The sequence below is a fragment of the Callospermophilus lateralis genome, chromosome 14 (assembly GCF_048772815.1).
Source record: "Callospermophilus lateralis isolate mCalLat2 chromosome 14, mCalLat2.hap1, whole genome shotgun sequence".
Taxonomy (NCBI): Eukaryota; Metazoa; Chordata; class Mammalia; order Rodentia; family Sciuridae; genus Callospermophilus; species Callospermophilus lateralis.
This window is the reverse complement of record NC_135318.1, coordinates 74,856,088-74,880,716: the sequence shown is the minus strand read 5'-3', so window position 1 is coordinate 74,880,716 and position 24,629 is coordinate 74,856,088. Positions and strand designations below refer to the sequence as shown.

The following is a 24,629-nucleotide window of genomic DNA, read 5'->3' as shown; positions in this document are numbered from 1 at the left end:
AATGAAGTACAGTAGATGGGGTAGAGAGAAAAGATGGGAGGGAATGGGAGGGGAGGGGGGTAGTAGAGGATAGGAAGGGCAGCAGAATACAACATAGACTAGTAAAGCAGTATGTAAAAATGTGAATGTGTAACAGATGTGATTCTGCAATCTGTATACAGGGTAAAAATGGAAGTTCATAATCCACTTGAATAAAATGTATGAAATATGATATGTCAAGAGCTTTGTAATGTTTTGAACAACTAATAATAGTAAAAAAATAATGTAAAATGGATTTTCTTAAATTTTGTCAAGGTTAATTTTTTTTTCCATTTCCAAGTAACTGGGAAAGCAATTCAATGATAAAATTCAATCCTTGAGCTGAACTGTCAACCTAGTTGTTAAAATAAAGACAGAGATTTGAAAAGGAAAAATTACATATATTCGTGAGATTTCAGTGTCAGGATATTGTAGAAGAGTAGAAAAATTTAACAAAAAATGTTCCAAGAACTCACATTTTTATTAATTGTACAACAGACCTATTTTTAAAGGAAACAAATATTAAATAATAAGTTTTCTCCAAATTAAAAGAATAAATTGACACACCAGATATTTAAAAGACATGCATGAGCTGCATGTAAAAGTAGAAATTTAAATGGCTAATAAATGTATGAACACATTTTAAAGTTCAATAATAAACAAAGAAATAAAAATAAAAATGTTAATTAGCCCCAATCTTTAATGATCAATCATAAAGAATTTTATACATGGTGATATTCAAATGCTGGCAATAACATAAGAAAATAGTATATCTAATATACATTGCTAACTGGAGGATAAAGTAAGAGAGCTTCTTGCAATTCAGTTTGACAATAAATACCAAAAGCTTTAAAATATTTCCATACATCATTTCTCCTTCTGAAAATTCGCCTAATGGAATGAGGAAAAGAAAAAATAGAACTCAAATTAAAAATTACTATAATCATTGTGTTTATATCACTTATTTATTCTAATTATCTTAAATGTGCAATCACAGAGTTTAAATCAATTGAATCTCTTAATCTGAGTGGTGCAAATTAAACTGCAAGGATTAAAATGGGAGTTCATCATTTTATAACAACGTATTTGCCATTTTGCTAATGTGCTTAAGATATTTTTAAATGAGAAATATCAAGATTTTTTTGTTTAAATTAAGCAAATACCACATGCCAATTGAAAATACCTGTAAACCAGTGTTTGTGCACAAATGGGAGGAAAGTGAAGTGATAAGTGATGAAATTAATTCTTCCCAATGATCAGAAGTGATCACTGAGTAGATTTAAGGGAAAGAGGAAGCAAAGGAGGAGGAAAAGAATAAATCAAAATAAGAAGAAGAAGAAGAAAGAAAGAGGAGGACAGAAAGGAGTATAAAATGACCAGGTATTAATCCAATAACCGAAGTTAACAAAAGCAGTTGACTGATGGAAACACTTAAGCAGAAACAAAGAAGAAACAGAAAACCAGGTCGTGTGGATGGCCTGTTAATTAGTAACTGACTCTAATGATTTTAAATTTACAAAGTCTTGAGTTCACTTTATGTTTAAATTCTTATTATCTTACTCAGGTGTTTAATAACTATTGTTACAAGGGAAAAAAGAAAATAAACACAAGATAATAAGAAATTCACTTTAGGAAATTTTATTCTTTTATCAAAGGAAGTCCTAAACACCAGTGACTATGAATTTAGAAACAGTAATTATAGCTCAATACAATGAACTTTGATTTTTACCCTTATAAACAATCTGTCTTGTTATCCTAAGTTGAGCAACAGTTAGGAATAATAGAGTGAATTTCAAGAATTATTCAGACACTTAGATAATAATTGTGTAATTCAAGGTTACACAAAAATGTGCCCTAAAATTATTTTTAAAAATAATATAGCAATAAAATGATATCAGAAATCTTCACAATGTTGAAAAATTTAGGTTTAAATAAATATTTCCCTGCAATTTTTCTTGTTAGGGTTCATGAAATTCACCCGGTGTGGTGGTGCATGCCTGTAATCCCAGAGGCTCCTGATGCTGAGGCAGGAGGATTGCAAGTACAAAGCCAGTCTCAGCAACAGCAAGGCACTAAGTAACTCAGTGAGACCCTGTCTCTAAATAAAATACAAAACAGGACTGGGAATGTGGCTCATTGGTCAAGTGCCCTTGAGTTCAATCCCCAGTACCATAGAAAAAAATTATGAAATTAAATAGTGATTTAACTTAATCAATACATTTTAGGGTGGTTCATATCCACTAAATATATTTGTCCTTCATTGAAAGAATACCAGATATATTTTAAAGAGTAATAATAAATGTATATCAATGAACAATTTAGAAATATAAAGTACAGGATTAAAAAACACTTGGAAAAAATATCTTCTGTGAGTTCATTTATGTTTGGTAACTAACTTCCTCAAAATGGAGACTGTTTTCTTCAGTGTGTGACAATCCCATGCACAATATTTATTACAACGTTCTTCACATATTCACTTCTTGCATTGAAAACAGTGAAAGTAAAGTCTTATTGATTTAACTAAATGAAAAAATATTCATGTGTTACCCAAAGTGTCATATGCATACAGTAATAATGTCTGTTTTATTCTACCATCTTTCCTACCTCCATATCCCCTCCCCTCCCTTCCCACCACTTCCTTCTACCTAATCTAAGTTAATTATTCTTCCATATTGCCCCTGCCTTATTGTGAATTAGCATCCTCATATTAGAAAAAACATTCGGCCTTGGTTTTGTAGGATTGACTTATTTCCCTAAGCATGACATTCTCCAACTCCAGACATTTACTGGAAAATGTCATAATTTCACTCTTGTTTAAAGCTGAGAAATATTCCTTTGAGTATATATACCACATTTTATCTGTTCACGTAATGAGAGACACCTAGGTTGGTTCCATAGTCTAATTATTGTGAATTGAGCTGCTATAAACATTGTGATGGCTGCATCACTACAGTGTGCTGATTTTAAGTCCTTTGGGTATAAACCAAGGAGTGGGATAGCTGGCTCAACTGATGGTTCCACTCCCAGTTTGCTGAGGAATCTCCAACTGTTGTCCATCGTGGTTGCACCAATTTGCAGTCCCACCAGCAATGTATGAGTGTACCTTATTTACCACATTCTCACCAACATTTATTGTTGCCTGTATTCTTGATGATTGCAATTCTGACAGGAGGAAGAAAAAAATCTTAGAGTAGTTTTGATTTCATTTCTCTAATGGCTAAATATATTGAACATTCTTTTTTTTAAATGAAAATAATAGTATAAAATTTTATTTAGTGTTTAAAATATAAAGTATATTATGGAGAAACATGCATATAAATAAACAAGAGTTGCAGAATTAAAAAAAATGATCAAAATAAAAAGTCAGAAACATTTGAAAAGTAGTTAAATTTCTTCAATATCTTCGGGATAAATTCTTTTAATTAAAAGATATTATTATTATTATTATTATTATTATTATTATTATTATTACTTTTATTTATTTATTTATTTTTTGGTGCTGCTGGTGATTGAACCCAGAGCCTTGTGCATTGGAGGAAAGCACTCTATCAACTGAGCTATATCCCCAGGCCCGGATTATATGTTTTTAAGAACAGCTTTAGATTTGTTGATCAATTGTTTTTCTTTTTCTGTGAAGTGTGTGTTCAGTTCCTTAGCCCATTTATTGATCAGTTTATCTGTTTGTTTTTGTTTGTTTTTTAGTGTTACATTTTTTAGTTGTTTATATATCCTAGAGATTATTGAAACTGCATGTGGTAAAGATTTTGTCCCAATCTGTAGGCTCTCTCCTCACATTAATAATTGTTTCCTTTGCAAAGCAAAAGATTTGTTTTTTATTTGAATCCATCCCATTTATTGATTCTTGATTTTACTTCTTGCACCTTAGGAGTCTTGTAAAGGAACTCAGATCCTAGGCCTATGGGGTGCGTATTTGGGCCTATTTTTCCTTCCATTAGGTGCAGGGTCTCTGTTTCACAGCCTAAGTCATTGATCCACTTTGAATTGATTTTTGAGCAGGGTGAGAGATGTTTAATTTCATTTTGCTACAAATGAATTTTCAGTTTACCCAGCACCATTTGTTGAATATCTCTTTTCTTCAGTGTATCTTTTTGGCACTTTTATCTAGTATGAGATAACCATATTTATGTGTGTTTGTCTCTGTGTCCTCTATTCTGTACCCTTGATCAACAAGTCTATTCTGGTGCCAATACCATGCTGTTTTTATTACTATAGCTCTGAAGTATAGTTTAAGGTCTGGTATTTTGATGCTTCCTGCTTCACTCTTCTTGCTAGGGACTGTTTTGGCTATTCTGGGTCTCTTATTTTTTCAAATAAATTTCATGATTGCTATTTCTATTTCTATAAAGAATATCATTGGATTTTAATAGGAATTGCATTAAATCAGTATAAGAGTTTTGGTAGTATGGCATTTTTGACAACATTAATTCTGCCTATCAAGGAGGATGGGAGATCTTTCTGTCTTCTGAAGTTTACTTCAATTTCTTTCTGTAGTTTTTCTATAATTTTCATTGTAGAGGTCTTTCACCTCGTTTGTTATATTGCTTCAAGAATCATATGATCATCTCAATAGATGAAGAAAAAGCATTTGACAAAATACAGACACCTTCATATTCAAAACACTAGAAAAATTAGGGATAGTAGGAACATACCTCAACATTGTAAATGCTAAATGTGCTAAACCCAAGGCCAGCATCATTCTAAATGGAGAAAAATTTAAAGCATTCTCGCTAAAAACTAGAACAAGACAAGGCTGTCCTCTTTCACAATTTCTATTCAACATCACCCTTGAAACTCTAACCAAATCAATTAGAGGAAAGAAATTAAAGGGGTACAAATAGGTAAAGAAGAACTCAAAAAAATCACTATTTGCTGATGACGGGATTCTATATCTTGAAGATCTAAAAATTCCACCAGAAAACTTCTACAACTAATAAATTAATTCAGCAAAATAGCAGGACATGAAATCAACACCCATAAACAACTGTATTCTTATACATCAGTTATGAGTCCACTGAAAGAGAAATTAGGAAAACGACTCCATTTAAAATCACCTCAAAATAAATTATTCATACTTTTTTGTTTTTGTTGCTGTGCTTCTGACCAAATCAGTCATCCAAAAGTAATCAATCAATGAAGCTGAAGTTCAAATTTCAATAATCTTTTTATTCTGGACTTTCCAACATTTCTCATTCTTTGGATTGTTTGAAAAGTTTTGATTTCTTATTTCATCTCTCTGTTTGCTTCCTCTCTAGTCTGAGATATCCTTTCTCTTCATAACATTCAGTGGAAAAAATACTCCAGACATCTTTCTTGAAACTCTTGCTATGCATCTGTTAAGCTTCACAATTTCAACAATTTTCTTCAGCCTGCTGATTTTCAAATTGTTCAAATCTTTACCTTATCTTCCAAATTCCAGCATCCTGCTATGGTCTTAGTGTTTTTATCACCCTCTTCGATCATATGTTGAAATCCTAACTTCCCAAATGATGGAATTAAGAGGTTTGGCCTCTGGCAGAGGATTTGATCATGAGAATGGTGTCCTCATGACTGGGATTAATGCCCTTATAAAAGAGATCAGAGATACCTGCCTTGATTCTTTTATCTTCTGAGGATACTATGAGAAGTTAGGGTTTATGAGAAACAGAACCTCACTAAACATGTAATCAGTTTTTATTATTTATAAGCTATCCAAATTTATAATATTTTTCCATAGCATAGTGAGCAGAATGAGACATTCTCTATTTGTAAAGGACCGGTAATTCTTACCTTAAATCAGTACTTCACAAACAGGTATCATAAGGATGCCAATCTATAACTTGCTCCCATAGATTTTGTGTGGAAAAAATTACTATTTTACCCTTATCCCTCATGAATGTTTAGTTTCTCTGTAAGAATAAACCCCCAAATAAACTTTTCTAATAATAATTTCCAAATACAAAGAGAATTAATACTTTTATCCTTTAATCAATGTAAAAGTTTCTATTGTAAGATTTATTACACTACATTATAGTAATATCTTTACATGTTAGTATATTTTGAAGAAAATAAACTTTTGAAAACAGTGACTCTTACTATATTCATGTTTTTTCTTAATACCTGGCAGCATATAATTAAATACTCAAAAGCATCATTTATACAAATGATGTTATCATTTATACAAATGATGTTATTTTGACCACAAAAGTATAACAACATTGAGAATCAAGAGTAATTACATTGTAGATTCATGAGGCTTGCCAATAACAAATTACTTAGAAACTCAATTGTCCTATAATTATCTCCTTTGTATAGTCAAATATTCTCTCTACATGATCTTCTGGTCTGTTTGTGATGACATAAGCTGTCAGATTTTTCTCTGAAATTACTTTTATATTCTCAAGTTATAGAAAAGCAGTATGCATTACATCCTATGTAATATTGATATGACCCATTGTTGATTTCTAACTCCTCCAAAAAAGGTGATGGTATTCCATTGACTACATTTTGTTCTACAAGTAAAGGTGTGTAATCAACTATAAGACTCTTTCTCAGTAGTCGGCAGTGAGAAATTCTGTTGGGCTTGAAGAACAGTTTTTTTTTTTTTCTGAGTTGTATATGGAGACAGACACATGTTATGGTTTGGATATGAAGTGGCCTCCAGAGACTCACATGTTTAAGGAATTTTTTTAGTATTTTTTTCACTGCTCTGACTAAAGGACCAAACAAGTACAATTTTAGAGGAGGAAAAGTCTACTCTGGGCCTCACAATTTTAGAAGTCTCCATCCATAGAAAGCTGGCTCCATTCCTAGGGGAATGAGACGAGATAGAACATCATAATGGAGTATTTATCAGAGCAAAGCAGCTCACGTAATGATTAGGAAGAACAGAGAGGTATCCACTTGCCAGATACTCCATAGTCAAGTCCTTCATGAACCACTTCTTCCAGTCACACCCCATCTGCCTCCAGTTACCACTCAGTTAATTCCATCAGGGATCAATTCACTGATTAGGTTAAAGATATGACCCAATCATTTTTCTCTGAAGTCTTCTTGCATTGTCTCACCTGTGAGCATTTGGGTAACACCTCATATCCAAACCAAAATAGGCATGGATTACAATGCACCGATGCTCAGAGGTGGGGATTTGGGGATTGATCTTGAGGGCTTTCATAGTATCAGTAGATCAATCCATTGAGAGTGAGTATTAAGAGGTGGTAGAAACTTTGGGAACCTAGTTCAAGGCAATAGGTCATTGGGGCCATGCCCTTGAGTAATATAACTTGTCCCCAGCCTCTTCCTCTCACTTTACTTCTTGGCCACCGTGAAGTGAATGGCTTTGCCCAATCACACCCTCTTCATAGAAGTAACATGATGGTCCTTATCACTGGCCCAGAGTGAACAGAGCCAGCTGACCATGGAGAAAAATCTCTGGAATCTTGAACCAAAATAAATCATTTCTACTTTAAGCTGTTTTTTTCTCAGTATTTTTTTCTCATGTTGATGACACTTTGACTTGTACCCCACATATCAGGTAATAAAGAGGATCTCAATGATCTGAAGGTGGATGTCAAGAATCTGCTAGTAAAAACTGAGGGCACTCAGTCATGCAAGCATAGGAAATTAACTTAAAATAATCCTAATAAGCATGAAATTTGGTGCACTCCCACCTTGATTGCAGCCATGTGAGACCCCAAGCAGAAGACCTTGCTGACTTGTTCTAGATCCCATGAAAACTGTTATATATTTAATGTGTGTTGTTTTAAGGTGGTTGTTATATAGCAAGAGCAAATCAATAAAAAATAATTTTAAAATTTTATTTAAAACATTACATTAAAATAAATTACCTTATCTGTATTTGTTGTCTAAGCATTGGTTTAGCAAAAATTTTTTTCTCTCCCACTCTTTCCTTCTTTCTGAAATCTTCTGAATAGTCCCATCGATCTCTTTTTCTCTCTCCAAATATGATAAAACTTCCATGCCAGTGAGTGGTAATAAGAAATATGATATGTCATTTATAATAAGCCAATAGCAAATGTTATACTGAGTGAGGAAAGATGATAACTTTCTCTCCAAGATCCAAAATAGTACAAGAAGGTCCCTTTCTGCCACTTTTCTTCACTATAGTTTGGGAAGTTCTGGCCATAATAATCAAGCAAGGGAAAAAAATAGGCATTCAAACTGTCAAAGAGAAAATTGGTTTGTTATTATTTGCAAATATCATGATCATATGTATAAAAAAAATCCCCAAAACTTCACCAAAATTCATCAGAACTAACAAATGAATTCAAGAAGTTTCAGGACACATAATCAATGTAGAAAAATCAATAGAGTAGGGCTGGAGTTGTGGCTCAGCAGTAGAGAATATGCCTAGCATGTGGGAGGTCTTGAGTTCAGTCCTCAGCACCACCTGTAAATAAATAAAAAATAAAAGTATTGTGTCCAATTATAACTAAAAATAAGTAATAACATATATTTTTTTTAAAAAAATCAATAGAGTAGCTATATGTTAATAGCAAATTTTCTGACATATAAATCAGGAAAGCAATCCTATTTATAGTAGCTACATATCATTAAAACATTGAGAAATATATGTATTAAGTAAAAGATCTCTTCAATGAAAATTATAAAAGAAATTGATGAGGACATAAAAGGTGGGTGGGGAGGTATGCTGGATTCATGAGTGAAACAATCAACCTTTTCAAAATTGCATACTACCCAAAGTTATTTACATAATTAGTGCAATCCCTATCAAAATACCAACAGCATTCTTTACAGAACTAGATAAAATTATCCCTAAATATATATGTAAATACAACACACACACACACACACACACACACACACACACACACAAACACACACACACCACAGAAAATAGCCAAATTTATCTTGAGGCAAAATAATAAAGCAAGAGGCATTCCACTTTCTGACTCCAAATATACTATAAACTGTAGTAATGAAAATAGCATGGTATTGGCTGAAAACAAACACAGAGACTAATGGAACAGATTTTAGAGTCCAGAGGTAAATCCATGATATATAAGCATCAGATCAATTTGAAGCAAATTAATGACATAAATGTAAGAACTAAAACTATGAAATTACCAGAAGGGAACACAGGCAAAGTACTTCAAAGTTTTGGAATGGGTAAGATTTTTGGGTCAACACACCAAAAGCACAGAAAACAAATGTGAAAAGGAAGAGATAAGATTATCTCAAACTAAAAAGCTTCTTCACAATGAAGGAAGCAGTCAATAAACTGCAGAGACAACTTACACAATTGAAGAGAATATTTCTACCACGTGGCATTGGTATACAGAGTATATAAGGAACTATATTTTTTAAAAACTCAATAGCAAAATAATAAGGGATTTTAAAAAATGGGCAATAGATCTAAATAGGCAATTCTCAAAAGAAGGCAAACAAATCAACAGCAAATATATTAAAAATACTGAATGTCATCAATGAGGGAAGTAGAAATTGAAACCACAATAAAATAATTCCCTATCCCACTAAGAATGGCTGTTTTTGAAGACTAAGGATAACAAGCGCTGGCAAGTTTGTGACTAAAAGGGAAAGTCTGAGCACTGTTGGTGGGAATGTAAATTAATTCAGTCATTCTTAAAAACAGTATGTAGTTTCCTCAAAAATTAACATATTATCATACAACCCCCAAAATCCCACTACTGAGTTTATGTGGAATAAAATGATATCAGTATGTCAAAGGGGAATCTGCACTCACATTTTATTGCACCCAAATTTATAATATGCAAGAAATGCAAAGCATCTAAGTGTTCATCTATTGAGGAATGTATAAAGAAATGCAGTATATATGTACAATTCAGCCACAAGAAAGAATGAAAATTCGGTCATTTGCCAGAAAAATGAAGATCATTTTGTTAAGTGAAATAAGCCAGACGTGAAAAAAAAGATCCTGCATAATCTCACTCCTATGTGGAATGTAAAAATGTTGATTTTATTTTTTAAAAAAAGTTGAAAGCAGAATGGTGGTAACTAGAGGCAGGTGCTGGTAGAAAGATCTGTGCTACAAAGACTTCAGCATGGGAGAGGACAGAAAAGGCCATCGTGAGAAGAGTCCTCAAGATGATATACAGCAGCTGTCCCCAGGGGTCTAGGCTTTGTCACTAACTGCCTTTGAGGCCACAGGATAAATCTTCAGCCGTCTCTGGGCCTCAGTTTCCATGTCTGCATCGAAAGTATTGGATAAGATGCGCTGATTACAGCCCTAAGAGCAGAGTCAGCCGTTCCTTTCCAAGTGTTTCTTGAGCACCTACTATGTGCCCAATGCCATTCTAGGCTCTTGAGGAAACAATAGGCAAAACAGATCCACATCCTGGTCCCTGGGGTCCCAGGTGTGCACCCCTGTATTCCAGCAGGAGGAAGGGATGATGATCACAGGCATTCTAAGTAAATGGCCCAGCCAGAAGATGGACGGCCTCCCCCCACACAGCTCTCTTCCTCCTCGGGTCCCATTTGGTCTGTGTCATGCCAGGCCACACATGGCTCCAACACTGATTTTCCTGACCCTCGTCCCCGGTGTGTGGGCGTCAGCAGCTCCCTAAGGGGATGAAGATGCTGGGAGAGGTTTCCCCATCTGCATCTATGTTTCCCCCATTTGTCCCAATAAAGACAGGATATTTCAGACATACGAACAGAATAACAATGAGACGTGCAAGATCTGGTCAGGTGGTGCGGAGGCTCTTTGGCCTCCCTGATGACCTTGGAGGTCAGCTGGGACAGTTTTGCCCCCACCCAAGGCGTTAATTCCCACTATCACAAATTTTGCTCTCTCTGCTTCCCAAGAGAACTACTACTCATTTAATGGGTTTTTACATCAGTTTGTATTTATTTATATACATTTGTCTGACGAAGAAACCTTACAAAAATCATTCCTACAGAGGAAAAACTATCACTTGCCATGAATAGGTAGTTATAAAAATAAGTACAAAGTGAAGAAACCAGGTGATGAAATTGGGCCGAACATTGTCGCCCTTCGAGAGACGGAGCCTGCGCCCGCTTCTCTTTCCATATGCAGAGAGGTTTGGAAACACTGGAGGGTGGGGAAAACATCAGTGTCCACTGAGACTTTGTCTTAGAGGGAACCGACTCGGAGAGTGATGCCTGTCTCCTCCCCGGTTTGTATTATTTAATGCCATGTCCTCGTGTATCCCCTGAACCCATCTTAATGGTACCCAAGCTCGTGGGACTCATCCCAGCAGGGAAAACATCAGCAGGTCCAATCTCCTTGTTTTACAAGATTGAAGTTCAAAGAGGAGAAGGATCCAATCACAGATACACTCGTACCCTCCTGTGTCAAAGAAGTCTGACTCACCAGAGCCACTTCAGTCTCACAAGCTGCATCCAGGGTCTGTGCCCTATACCGGTGTATCATTTTATCATTTTTTATCTCTTATAGCATTTTTACTGTACCTTCTCCTTACTTGTTTATTTTTGGTTCCAGAGATTGAACCCCAGGGTTCTTAACCACGGAGCGACACCCCCAGTCTTGAATGCCCCCCATCTGCCTGGCGTGGTGAACCAGAGAGGCCAAATCTCAGCCTTCATGGGGCTGTAATCCCAAGGGCAGAAGCAGGACTGCACCCTGGATCACTGATTCTAGTGCAGCATCCTTTTCCCTGTCCCCTTCCTCTCTGGTAGAGGATGTCTCCAAAATTCCTGCCCATGCCCTGTCCCCATGGGTGCCTTGGGCTCTCAGTGCCACATTAGCATCTTTCCATTTGAATCAAGCAGCTACATTTTCACCTCGCCCTAGGCTCGGTGTCTCTGCAGCACACACTGCAAGAACCCTGCTCATTTCAGCGTCTGGCTTCCAGACCCAGACGTCAAAAGAGCTACCTTTCATCTCCAGGTTTGTAAAGTAGAAAACCTTCAATATTGGGAACAGATAGCCTCGGAGGGGAGGTGGGTTCCTATCTCTCAGCAAGATTGCTGTAACTTAACTCTCCTGCACCCGATCAAGGCCTTTCTCAGCCTCCTAGGTATTTTAATATAAACGTTCCTTTCATTTGACTGATTGAAGGTCTCCAACCTGCAATAAATGAAACATCTGATCTTTTTGAATCCAAATCACTTTTTTCTTTGATTTTCTTTCACTTCTATTTCTTCATCCTTTGTTCTATGACTCGAGTCAAATTTCCCCTTAGAAATTAAAAGAATGTGTGTGTATAGGTCTTTCCTGCCCCCCTCCCCTTTATAAAGCCAAGATCTAGTGCAACTGCTGGCTCATAGACTACAATATTAAGATCAAGTTCAATGGCAAATGCTGTCGACAGCAATACGCTTTGTTTACCATTGTCCCCGCCCCCCACCCCACCCCCAGTGTGGGCCATGGCTGTACAAATTAGCCTCTGTGTACTAGTCACCCAGGCTGGCCTCCCAAGGAACCCTAGGCTTGAGAGAGATGAAGAGTTAAGATGTTTCCCTCTGCTGGAGGAGCCAAGCTATCCACCCACAGAGGCCCACGTGTTAGCGCCTGGTTGTGGAGCTGAGCATTTAATTGCTTTTGGAATGATGGATCATCCTCCTTGCACAGGGTTCTCGGTTTTGGGTGGCGGGGCCAGAAGGATCTGTTAGTCTCTGAAATAACCAGCAGGCGCTAGTCAGTCAATTCAAAAGGCAAGTAAGGTTTACAGGAGGCTGCTGAACGCTTTCTGCATTCAGCTGTATGCCCTGCGTCCACACTTCACCTGGATGTTGACCCCCAGAGTGACCTTGGCCTTGAGCTGTAGGAAACAGGGCTGATGCTTCCATCATCCTCCTTGAGTTGGTAGAAAGGATTGTCCCTTAGGGGTGACTGGGTGGGTATCAGGAGGCGATCACGGGAACATTCTGGTGTACTCTGCCATGGTCTGAATATCTGTTACCTTCCAAAATCCACGTGTTGAAACCTAATCCCTGATGTGGTAGCATCAAGAGGTAGGGACTTCAGGAGGTGACAACATCACCGTGCCCTTATGAAAGCATCCTGGGAGAGCTCATTGGCCCCTTCTGCGGTGTTGAGAATGCAGAAGGTGCCTTGACCATGGCCTTCCAAGCCTTCAGAACTGGGAGAAATAAATTTCTGTTGTTTGTCAGTTGCTCCATCTGTAGCATTTTGTTATAGCAGCCTGCAAAGACTCAAGCACACTCCTTAACCTTGGGCCTGCTGCGCCCAGGGCCAGCCAGCTTCCCTGAGCCTGCACATAGTCCTTGGCCTCAAGGGGCTTGCTATGGATGATCTGCTCCTGCTCTCACTCACCCCAAAGCCTGTAGTCATCCTTGCAAATGGCCCGTCTCCCCTGCCTCCCGGTATCCGAGATCCGCTCAGTCCTCTCTGTGTTGTAGCAGGACTGGCCGTATGACTGAAGAACAATGATAGAAGAGTTAATAAATAGGACAACATCAAATTAAGAAGCTTCTGCACAGCAAAGGAAATAGTTAGGAATGTGAGACAGAACCCACAGAGGGAGAGAAGATCTTTGCCATTGGACAGAGGATTAATATCTAGAATATATAAAGGGCTCAAAAAACTTTACACCAAAATAATCAAATAATCCAATTAATAAATGGACAAGTGAACCCAACAAACCATTTCTCTAAAGAAGAACTACAAATGGCCAACCCATAAATGACAAAGTAGTCAACATCGCTAGCAATTTGGAAAATTCAAATCAAAACTACACCAAGATTTCATCTCACACCCGTCAGAAGGGAAGTCGTCAAGAATACAAATAATAATAAATGCCGGAGAGGGTGTGGAGAAAAGGAACACATTTACACTGCAAATTAGTACAACCACTAGGGAAAGCAGTAGGGAGGCTCTTCAAAAGACTAGGGATGGAACAGCCACCATACGACCCAGCTACACCACTCCCTGGTGTTTATCCTGAAGAATTAAAATCGTCACAGTACGTGATACGTGCACGCCCCTGTGTAGAGCAACCCAGTTCACAGTAGCCAAACTAGGGAACCAGCGCAGGGGGCCATCAACAGGTAAATGGATAAAGAAAATATGAGGTATCTACACAACGGAGTCTTTTCCAACCATTAAAAAAATTCAGGAAAATGGGTGGAACTAGAGACCAGGATGTTAGGCAAATAAGTCAAACTCTGAAGGTCAAGGGTGGCATGTTTTCTCTCATATTGGAAGCTAGAGAGGAAAAAAAGGAAAAGAAAGGTGGGGGTGGATCTCCTAGAAATCAAAGGGAGATGAGCAGAGGAAAGGGACCCGAGGTGGGAGGGGGAAGTGCTGGGGGGTGACAGGGCCATGTTATGCTGTGTGCCACGTGATGCATATGTGATAACACGTGACATCAATATCTACAGCTATAACACCCCAAGTGAAAAATATGGGGGAAGGTGGTACAAGGAGGTCGTGTACTCTAAAATCTCCCCAGAGTGCAGTCTCCCCTCACCCCTAAGAACCCCAACCCTCTTAGGAGGCTTCCCCTGGCCAGCAGGTCCTAGTAGCCTGTCCTCCAGGCCTGCTCTGCTTTTATTGGGTCTTCCAAAGTTTATGTGTGGGAGACATAATCCCCCAATTCATATGTTGATGGCATTGGAAAGCAGAGGGACTTAGAATCATATGAAGTCATGATATAGGCGTCCCAGGATGTTGTTGGTGGCTTTATATGAAAAGGGAGAGAGACCTAAGCTCATGCACTTGCTCTGTTCCCCAATGACGCCCTCCGTCGTGTCGTGATGCAGTAAGAAGGCCGTCCCCAGACAGCAAGCAGATGCCTACACCGTGGTCATGAATTTCCCAGCATCTTGAAGCCCTGGGCCAAGCAAGCTTCTCTTTATAAATCACCTGGTCTCAGGTACTTAGTTATAGAAGCAGAGAATGGACTAAGACAAGGCCCCAGCCTCCACTCTGAATCTCCCTGCTTCCCAGGGCCTTTGCCAGCCCCACAGGTGGCAGAGGCCCTCAGACGTGCCTCCTCATCGTGCCTGCCCAAGTCCTGGCCGTGTAGCCAAGCGTAGCCCCCGAACCAGTTCCCATCCGAAATCTGCTGCTCTGTGGCCATGGGCAGGCTGTTTAACTTCTCCTGACTCCAGTTTTCTTATCTCCAAAGTGGAGAAGACAGAAGCATCCACACTCAGAACTGAGGTAAGACAAGGGAAGCTCGGGATGCAAGACCTAAGGAGGTCCTGGGGCATCTCCATTAACGCCGCAGCCCCAATCCTGATAGAGCCCCCTCCCGGTGTTCCTGTGAGGACTAACTGAGGTAAGAGTCGGGACACGCAGGCAGAGCTAGGCTCATCAGAGAGTGCTGTGCAGGGGTTACAGTTAGAACTCTGCTGTGGATTTAACATTTATGTCTCCCCAAAAGTCCCCCAGTGAAGCCTTCTCTCCAATATGATGGTCTTTGGAGGTAGGCTCTTTGGGAGGTAATTAGGTCATGGAGATGGAGCCGTTGTCATGGGATTAGTGCCCTAAGGAGAAGAGGCAGAGGATGATGTCTTCTTCTGGCATGGGAGGATACAGCAAGAAGGCCGCCATCTGCAGAACAGAAAGAGAACCCTCACAGGAACCAAGACAGCTGCCCCTTGGTCTGGTCCTCCCAGAGTCTGGAATCTGAAATCAACGCCTTTGCTGAAGCACACTGGCCTAGGGTATTTCTTTTATCATAGCCCAAGTTAAAATTCATATGAGACAAACCCCACCAAGGCCTCGCTTTGACCCGTGACCCCAAATGGTCACTTGGGAGTTTCTTGTCTCTTCTGCGCATCGACAGCTCCTGCAAGGCGTGCTCTCACCCTATCACCTGAGTGCTCTCATGGAGTCTCCTCTTTGCATGGCCAGCAGGCCTCAGCAGGCCCATTATACCTGCTCACTCTACACCTGTGAGTCTAGGTCCTTGGGGTCCCTAGGATGGATCTGGGGTTCTTTCCTGGGAACAGCTGTGTCATGCTGCAGGGACAGCTGACAGTAGGATGGTGGAGGTGGGTGGACTAAGGGACTGGCTGATTGCTGAAAGCAGAAGCTAAATCCATCATGCCCACAATCCAGAAACCTTGTGTTCTTCAAGTTCTGCACCAGGGTCTTAGGAGGTGACAGAGAGAAGCCAGGCAGGGGCCGGCTCTTGGGGACTCACAGATTGGTGAGGGGTCAGACACATTAGCAGTTCCCCTAAGACAGTTGCTTTAATAAAGCAGAAAAGGGCTTTGAGAGGTGGTCAATAAATATTAGTTGAACATCTACTTTGTGCTACAAATGACATTAGGCATGAAGGATATGGCAGTCCACAAAATAAAACAGAGTGAGCATCCATTAGAAATGGTGCCAATAGGGGGCTGGGGATGTAGCTCAGTTGGTAGAGTGCTCGCCTCACATGCACAAAGCCCTGAGTTCAATCCCCAGCACCACCAAAAAAAAAAAAAAAACAAAACTAAACAAACTAAAAAAACAAACAAAAAAAACAATGATGCCAATATATTTCCCTGATTAATATGCTTTCATGCATCCATTCAATAAGTATTTATTGAGCTCCTTCTGTATGCAAGGCAGTATTCTAGTTGCTGAGAATACTAAAGAGAACAAGATGGAGAAAGTCCCCCCCTTGGGAACTTATACTCTAGGTCAGGGAAACAAAATGAACAATGAGAGTCTTTGGTCCTATTTTCCTAGAAGGTGCTGAGACCAGGTTCTAGTGCAAGTGAGCGATTAAGAAAGTGCTCTCCAGGGAGGTGGGTGAGGGAGTGGGGAACAGGCAAGAAAGGGGAAGAAGGCAGGCGACAGCGCGAGTCTCCACGAGGCCTGACCTCTATGATTCTAGATTCTCTCCGAGTCCACTTCTCCTTGAAGCAGGGGTGTTGGCCCTGATTCCTGGACCCTGGCTCTAGGCTGCGAGTGTTGGGGGAGTGAACTTGTGGGCTCTACTGTCCCTCTCCACATGCCCCCCAAAGCATCTGCAGTGGTCCTCCCTTGAAGGAAGGGTTAGTGGGGCCCTTTAAGAAGCAAAGTGCATGAAGCTTGGCAATGGGCACCTAGAGCCAGGGAAGGGGACCCTAGGGAATCGGGGAGAGTGTCACATGACAGATACAAAATAACAGAATGACAGGTAGAGTCCACTTTAAGATCGGCGGAGCATTAATTCTCCACCCCTGATGCTTCCTCCCTGCCCAGGGGCTCCCTAATCTGACAGAGGCGGTGGGGGCGAGGGGCGGGTCTTGGTGGCTGTACTCTGTATGTCCTCTGTCCCAGAGGAGATGGGATGAGTTGGCTGTGGGACACTGATGGGGACATGCGTGTCAGGCATTCTGCAGCAACCATTGCCGGGCCTTGCTCATACACCCTCTCATTTGGGCCCCCTCCTCCAGTGCCAGCCTGGGCCTTTCATTCTCAGACTGCTGGAGCCCACTCATGTGGCCATGTGCCTGAGGCAGGTCAGAAGGATTCCCTGGGGCAGCTTCCAACACTGATGAGTGGAGCCTGGTGTATACACAGCCCTGTCCCCCTCCCCCCATAGGGGAGCCAGCTCTGAGGCTTGTGCCCGGCACCATTTCCTGAAGTTCCCCAGTGGATTTGTCAGCTTTTTGCACTGTAACCAAAACACCCGACTACATCAGCTTGGAAGAGGGAAAGCTTCTTTGGGCTCACAGCTTCAGGGGTTTCAGTCCACGGCTGGCTGACTCCACTGCTCTGGACAAGAGGGAGGCAGAACATCATGGCGGAGGGGCCTGTTGGAGGAAAGCTGCTCAGTTTATGGCAGCCAGGAAGCAGACCAAACACCAGCACCAGGGACAAAGTACAAACTCCAAGGATACACCCCACCTGCCTACAGTCACCAGGAGTGTTTTCAGAATATTAATCCATCAAGTGGATTAATCCACTATTAGGTTACTGCTCACATTTCACCTCTGAACATTCCTGCATTGTCCACACATGAACCTTTGGTGTACACCTTATCTACAAACCAAGGCAAAGCCCCTGCTGCTTATCTGGTCCCTCACGTGATAACAGGCCCTTTACTGACTCATCTCTTTCCGGCCTCTTCCCTACTCCCCCCCCCCCACTGCTTCCTGAGAGCACCCTCCAAACAGATGACTCACACTAAGAGCCTCCCCCCAAGGTCTGCCTCTGGGCAAATTCCAACTCAGAGACCTCTGAAAGCTTTGGGCCAAGTCCAATGGAAGAGTGGCATGCCATTGATGGGGACTGTTGAAGGCCACAGCCGAGTCGGGATGATGCATGGCATTTTTGCCAGAAGTAGTGGCTGAGAGGTGATGCCAGCAAGACATTAAGATGATGACTTTTGAGTTCTCGCGGAGTTCCCCTTGAGTTCCGGTTGAGCTCTGGCGGGGATTCCTGGAGAGTTCGAGTTGGTTGGTGAAGTTCCGGTGGTGGGAGTTCCGGTTGGTGTGAGTTCCGGTTGGTGTGAGTTCCGGTTGGTGTGGGGTGTGTTCCTGGAGGAGCCCAGTGGGTGGCCTTGGGGAGAGTTTCTGGGGAGTATTCTGGTGGAGTTTGGAAATAAAGTTTGTTCCTTCTTGAGTGGCTCGTGATTTGTGCCCAGCCAGACTGCAGCAGGGGACAAGGAAGATCTGGGGCAAGGATGAGCAGAAGGTTGGAGGAAAGACACCCGGCTTGCAGATTGGCCATGCTGAATTGGAGATGTGTGAAGCCACTCAAGCCAAGTCGGGGAGGGGGGGGCAGGTAGAAATACAACTAGACTGTGGAGGAGAAAAGTCAGGCTGGGAAGCAAATCAGACCCCAGATCACGTTTGACCTCTGGAGAGCAACAGCAGGACATCTACACCTTCTGGCTTGGTCCAACTGCCAGCAGAGTGGACAACTGGACACGCCCCCAAGTTCAGGTTACCCTGATATTTTTAAGGAACGTCCAGACCCAACCAGAGGACAAAATGCATGGTCTGTGGGTCAGGGGGACATGTGGCTGTTTTAACACAGATATCGGGGAGTACTATCTTGAAAGAGTTTGAGCCTTGAACTTGGGCAGCCCTGGGCTGGAAGGCTGGCTCTGTCACCTCCCAGCACAGCATCCTGGGCAAGCCAGTCAACTCCACTCACTTTTCCCATCTGTGAAATGACAATAGAATTATTGGAATATTAAAAATTAAAAAAAAAATCATTCTAGAAAGGATTCCACCAAGAGACAGATCGAATACACTTTACTGAATCCCCCTCTTGGGAAGCTACCTGTAATTTTTTTTCCTATTTCTTGTCTGTATGTATTTCCATCCACGTTTCCTAAGTCATTTTAGTGGCCAACGTAAAGGCAGAAAGATGTGGCATTGACACAAGGGCTTTGACCTTCAGTGGGCACCTCTGAGTGTCTCAGAACTGCTGTCACTGTTACACGGCAAGCCCAGGGTGGCTTAGACAGAAGTCTCCGGAGCCTCAAATTAGCCTCCCAGCTCCCTGCAATGAGAGGTCAGAGAGGATGAGAGAGAGAGAGAGAAAGAGAGAGAGAGAGAGAAAGAGAGGGAGATAGAGAAGGGAGAGAGAGAAACTGACCAACCGGTCAGTCCTCGCAGGCCGTCCCTGAGCTGAGACCCATTGTCAGAACACGTCCAGATGCAACCATGAATACCTGAGCTGGGCCTGAGGACGCGGGACGGGACGCTTTCAGACCTGGGGAAAGCACCTGGTCCATGCACCACGGTCGCGGGGTGGGGGGTGGGTGGGGGCTTTGTGTCCCCATCCAGATGAGGCCCTGCTTAGCCAGGAGGGCCTGGCTCAGTCTTTGTGGGTGGGGGCTTTGTGTCCCCATCCAGATGGGGCCCTGCTTAGCCAGGAGGGCCTGGCTCAGTCTTTGTGTCCCCTGAGACACCCGCAGGCGCTGGGCCAGAGCTGCTTGGGTGCTGTGAGCCCTTCGCACATGTCCTGTGTGAGTTTAAAGGGCCTCTTTGTCCTGAAAGCGCTCCAAACAACAATGGCCCCTCTCTTCCTGCTTCCTTCCCTTCTCGGTGTTTCATGTCTGGCTGTCCCAGGCATGGCTGGAAACCCGCTGCTGCGAGTTTGCGTGGAGGAGGTGAAGTCTTCTCATGTCCTGCATGTTACTCGCAGGAAGTCGGACATCAAAAGGCCCCGGCGCCGGCTCCCCACGTGGCCCCGATCTTCCTGTATAATGTGGACTGGAAACGGGGCCTCTGAGTTTCCCCGGCTCAGATCCTATCAATTCAGCTTTCTCCTTCCCCTAATTTGGAGCTGGAGTGGGTCTCGCAGGCGCAGCAGAGGTGGGTGTGAAGGAGGGTCGGGAGGGGAAGAGGATGCAGGCTGGATGCTGTGGAAGGAGGCGAGGGAGCAGCCGCCACAGTGGGGTGGACCCCTGGCCAGGGGGCTGCTCTGTGGCACTGACCCTGGGCACCTGCCTCCCTGGATTCCACAAAACGAGGAACTTGTCATCAACCAGCCTCGGAGGCCTTCTCAGCCCTGTTACCCTGGTGACTCTATCCTCATTCTTAACATAGGGTCTTGGCCACACTGAGGCCCTCGTCTCTGGCCTCTTGTCCTCTCTTTGGGGGTGGACATCAGCAAGGTGACGCAGTGAGCAGGATCCAAGCAGGTGCAAAGCTGCTGCCTGGGGCATCAGAGGAGCCCAGTGAACAGCCTTTAAATATGCAGCTCATCTTCTGAGCTGCAGTGCACCTGCGAGAGTGCCCGGGGCATCTTAATTTCATGTTTATCCTAGTAGACATTTTAGCCATTGTGGACCATCCCCGGGTTTTGCTGCATGTTTTTTCCAACCATTTAAAAATATAACCAATGTTCTTGAGCTTGCAGATGGTGCACAAACACGCAGTGGGCTGCAGCTGGCCTGCGAATCAGAGTTTGTTCCTCCCTGCTCCAGAGGCAGAATGCTTGAGTTCAAATCCTGCCTCGGCCTCTTATTTGCTGTTTGATGTTAGGCAACTCACATGGCCTCTCTGATTACTTTCTTCATCCACCAAAATGAGATTCTATCTCCCTTCTCATAGTACAAAGGCCCTGAAGCTGGAACACGTTTGGCCTGTCACAGAACTCCAAGGAGGCCAGGGCCATGCGCTCGATAGAGTTGGTCAGAAAGCTGTTAGAGGAGCAGGGAGCTGCAGAAGAGGTCAGACAGCACTGGGCCTTGCAGGCCATCGCAAGGTCTTAGCTGTCCATGGACACCCAGGAAGGTGGCCAGGCTCCTCCCCAAGCCCACCGCAGCCAAGTGTTTCCTCATTCAGCTCACAATCACTCAGTGCTGGCTCTACCCCCCACATCACTCTTCCTTTTGTTATAGACACCCACAATCATCTTTGCTCTCAAGGAGCTCAGAATCACTGGGCGCAGAGGCACACACCTGTAATCCCATCGGCTCAGGAGGCTGAGGCTGAAGGATCATAAGTTCAAGGCCAGCCTCAGCAACTTAGCAAGGCCCTAAGCGACACCCTGTCTCAAAATAAAATATAAAAAGGGCTGGGGATGTGGCTCAGTGGTTAAGCACCCCTGGGTTCAATCTCTGGTACAAAAAAAAAACAAACAAACAAACAAAAAACAAAAAACCCTGCAGGTCTCTGCAATGATGGGGACCACTGTAGTCCCGGGTTTTCATTGTGGGTTTTTGAGGTGCCTTAAATGTCCTTTCACTACCTACCCACCCTCCCTCCTGTAGGACCTTCCCTCCATTTCATTTTAGAGCCCATTTCCAGAAGGTCACATTGAAAAGGACCCTCGGAGCTGCTTCCTACCTCAGGACCTCTGCACATGCTGTCCCCTCTGTGAGTGTCTCCCCTCCCCACCCACCACCCCCCAGGGCTCCTCTCTCAGGAACTTCTACTGTCCACTTGTCACCTGCTCAGTTACTGTCCCTGATGCCCCTGTCTAGGTCATTCATTCTCAGAGTCTCCCACACGTCTCCCATGTGGCCATGTAGTCACGAGTCACTTGTCCTTATCCCCTCCGTACTCTGGAAGGTCTGTGATCACCACCCGTGGCTCTGTGTTCGGATAGAGATGCGCACCATGAACAGCTGTGGGGGCAGGGGTTGTGGCCATGGGCAGGGCTGGCAGTCCTGGACTGGACGAGCTGCCATCCAACTCAAGACATCCCATGGTATTTGAGAGAGAAAAGACTTCATCTCCCATCTCCTAAGGGTATCTGCATTTTATGAGGCAAATAAACCTTTGGTGAAAGGAAGGCATCTCTTGCAATGGCAGAAGTATTTTAAGGATGTGAAGGGCCTGTGGTTTGCATCCAACTCTTCTATAGATCATGTTCCCTGCGGCCATTCCTTCATTTTTCTCCAGAGAGGATGGATGGAGAAGGAAGCTGATCCGAGGGAGGGGAAGCCAAGCCAGGGGGGAAGAGGAAGTGAAAGGCCATTTCCTGGCCCAGTAGCATAGACCCTAGGGGAGGTGGCACTGAGACAGGAAGTAGACAACCTGGCACGGAGCTCTGACTGCCCCTGGGAGGGCGCACGTTCTACAGATGAACAACAGCCTCACCTGTAATGGGAAGCAGAGAAGTCTCCAGGAGCCACCTTTGATTAGCGAGTTTCATCTATCCGTCTCTGAAGCCATCATCCAGCAGATGAACCCAGTGGCAAGAGGCTTGTGTCCATGGAAAGATCGTTGATAGAAAATAAAGCAACCGCATCTTCTCCCTGCATCTAAATAGCCGGGTGATTGACAGGCACGTCATGGCAGCCCTCAGGTCTGCACTACTACATGACACCTGAGGACGGCTGCTTACTGGACCCATCCCACAGTATTGTCCCTTCACATTCACTTCTCCTATTTTGTGATCAAGGTGTCCTGCTCTTGGTGACTAGAATAGTCTTATTAGCAAACAGAAACTAGAGGTCATGGGCTGTGGTTGGACAGATTCCCAGCCCCCAGTTCAGCTCTCCAGCCCCCAGTTTTATCTGAGATATTGATGCACAAGAAATACCAATGACCAAGGGTGTGTGTGAGTCTATGTGTGTGTGTGTGCGCGTGTGTGGATGTGAGCGTTGCCTGTCCCTGTCCATGCCTCTTGATTTCCCTAACGGTTATGTCAGCCTCACCTGTCCACACACGGACACTGGGGCCCTTGCACAGGTGTTTCCGAGCCCTTTAGATAAGCTCACCATCGCTACTGTTCCCTGTGGCCGCCCTCCTGGGTCCCACTGCCCCATTAACACCAGCCTTTAAATCCTGCAGATGGTCCTGCTCCCTCCAATTACTCTCTGCTCCTACCACCAGTTTAATATTCCTGTCGTGACTTGACCCCTTTGAACATGTCTGATGGTTCTATCATAAAACCAGGGCGAGGCAGTTTAGCCGAGTCTGTTTAAAGTGCATCCTGACATCCGATGCGGAATAATAATCCTCAGCCCTTGCAGAGAACTTGACATCTTCAAAGCCCCGTGCTGCTGGCAGGGCCGCAGCGGCTGGAGGTGGACGCGCTCTCCGGTGTCATGCTGCATCACATCAGACGGAATTTGGAGGGGACGGGAGCGAAAAGCTGGCTGCGATCTCTGAGCGGCGCTGGGAAGCTGTCTGGAAGTCATCACTAGAGAGATTCTGAGGGTAATTGTCACTTCCACTCCAATTCTTCTCAATTATATCCATTTTTCCTTCTTCCTGTTCTTAGACCGGTAAGACCATCCAGGCCGCTGGAGCGTATCCAATTGGCTGAAACGAGTCACGTGACCACGCCCTGGACGCTGTCCCTGGAACAGGAGCGCCTACCCTTCCGTTCCTGCCTTGGCCTCCCAGCAGCTTCCCTCCTGCAAGACGTCAGCGGAAGCCCCTCATCTGCTTTCTCTAAATCCACCCTGATTTCTTTTCCACAATCTGCTCTCTGTCCTGCCATATGAGTGGATTTTTCAGTATGCAAATTTTATGTCCTTGCCCTTGCCCCAAGTCAACCCCTTTTATTGGCTTTGCATTGCTCCGAGAACCTAGAGTCCTTTGTGTGGCCTGCAGTCCTCACAGTGGCTGGGCGGTGGCCTCTCCTGCCAGCCTACCTCGGACTCCCGTCACTCACCTAAGTCCTCCACCACGGGGTCTCTGGACCCGGAAGGTTCCCCACCCCATCACCACCCACCCATTTGTCCTTCAGCTCCTAGGCAGTCCTGCCTTTGTCAGAGAAGTCTCTCAGGTAACCGTCAGGGGCGTCTTGGAGCATTCTCCCTACAGGAAGAACTGTGTCGGTTTGTGTCATTTGTCGACTGCAGGTTCCATGAGGACAGGAGCCTGGTTGAGTTTCTGTTCTGCTCTGTATTCCCATAGCCTGACAGCGGGGACGCTGCTGCTTGGTGACATTGATTGAGTGTATGAATGAAGAATGAATTTCTCTCCGGCCCTTGCAAGCTTTCTATCTGCCTAAATATTCAGCTTAACTCAGGTCAACTCAGATCAAGGTCAAAGTCAAAATCCTTGGAGTGTACCATTCTCATGATGTTTATCAGGTGCTTGGAACACGGGGCTCATTGAGCGCTGGTTACGGATGACGATGTCCTCAGATTGGCAACTTTTGTCACTGGGAAAGATAATCAAGAGATCTTGCTTGATTAATATTTTAGTTGTGTTGTAATAGATGTTTTCTCAACCCCTTAAGTTATCTTCCAAAATCCAATTTAGTCACCCTCTGTTTCTACTTTCTATTTCTGACTTTC

The 24,629-nt window shown here is 43.3% G+C and overlaps 1 protein-coding gene across 1 annotated transcript in view; it reads left to right on the top strand.

Annotated features, from left to right (window-relative positions):
• The window catches only part of LOC143380027 (transmembrane protein 131-like), a 152,403-nt gene extending 128,130 nt beyond the window's left edge, over positions 1–24,273 (top strand). The window contains 6 exon segments of the mRNA XM_077105160.1: positions 13,931–14,031; positions 19,993–20,124; positions 23,389–23,506; positions 23,603–23,747; positions 23,876–24,112; positions 24,244–24,273. Coding sequence (XP_076961275.1) covers positions 13,931–14,031; positions 19,993–20,124; positions 23,389–23,506; positions 23,603–23,747; positions 23,876–24,112; positions 24,244–24,273 — 763 coding nt within the window.
• The last annotated feature ends 356 nt before the right edge of the window (positions 24,274–24,629 follow it).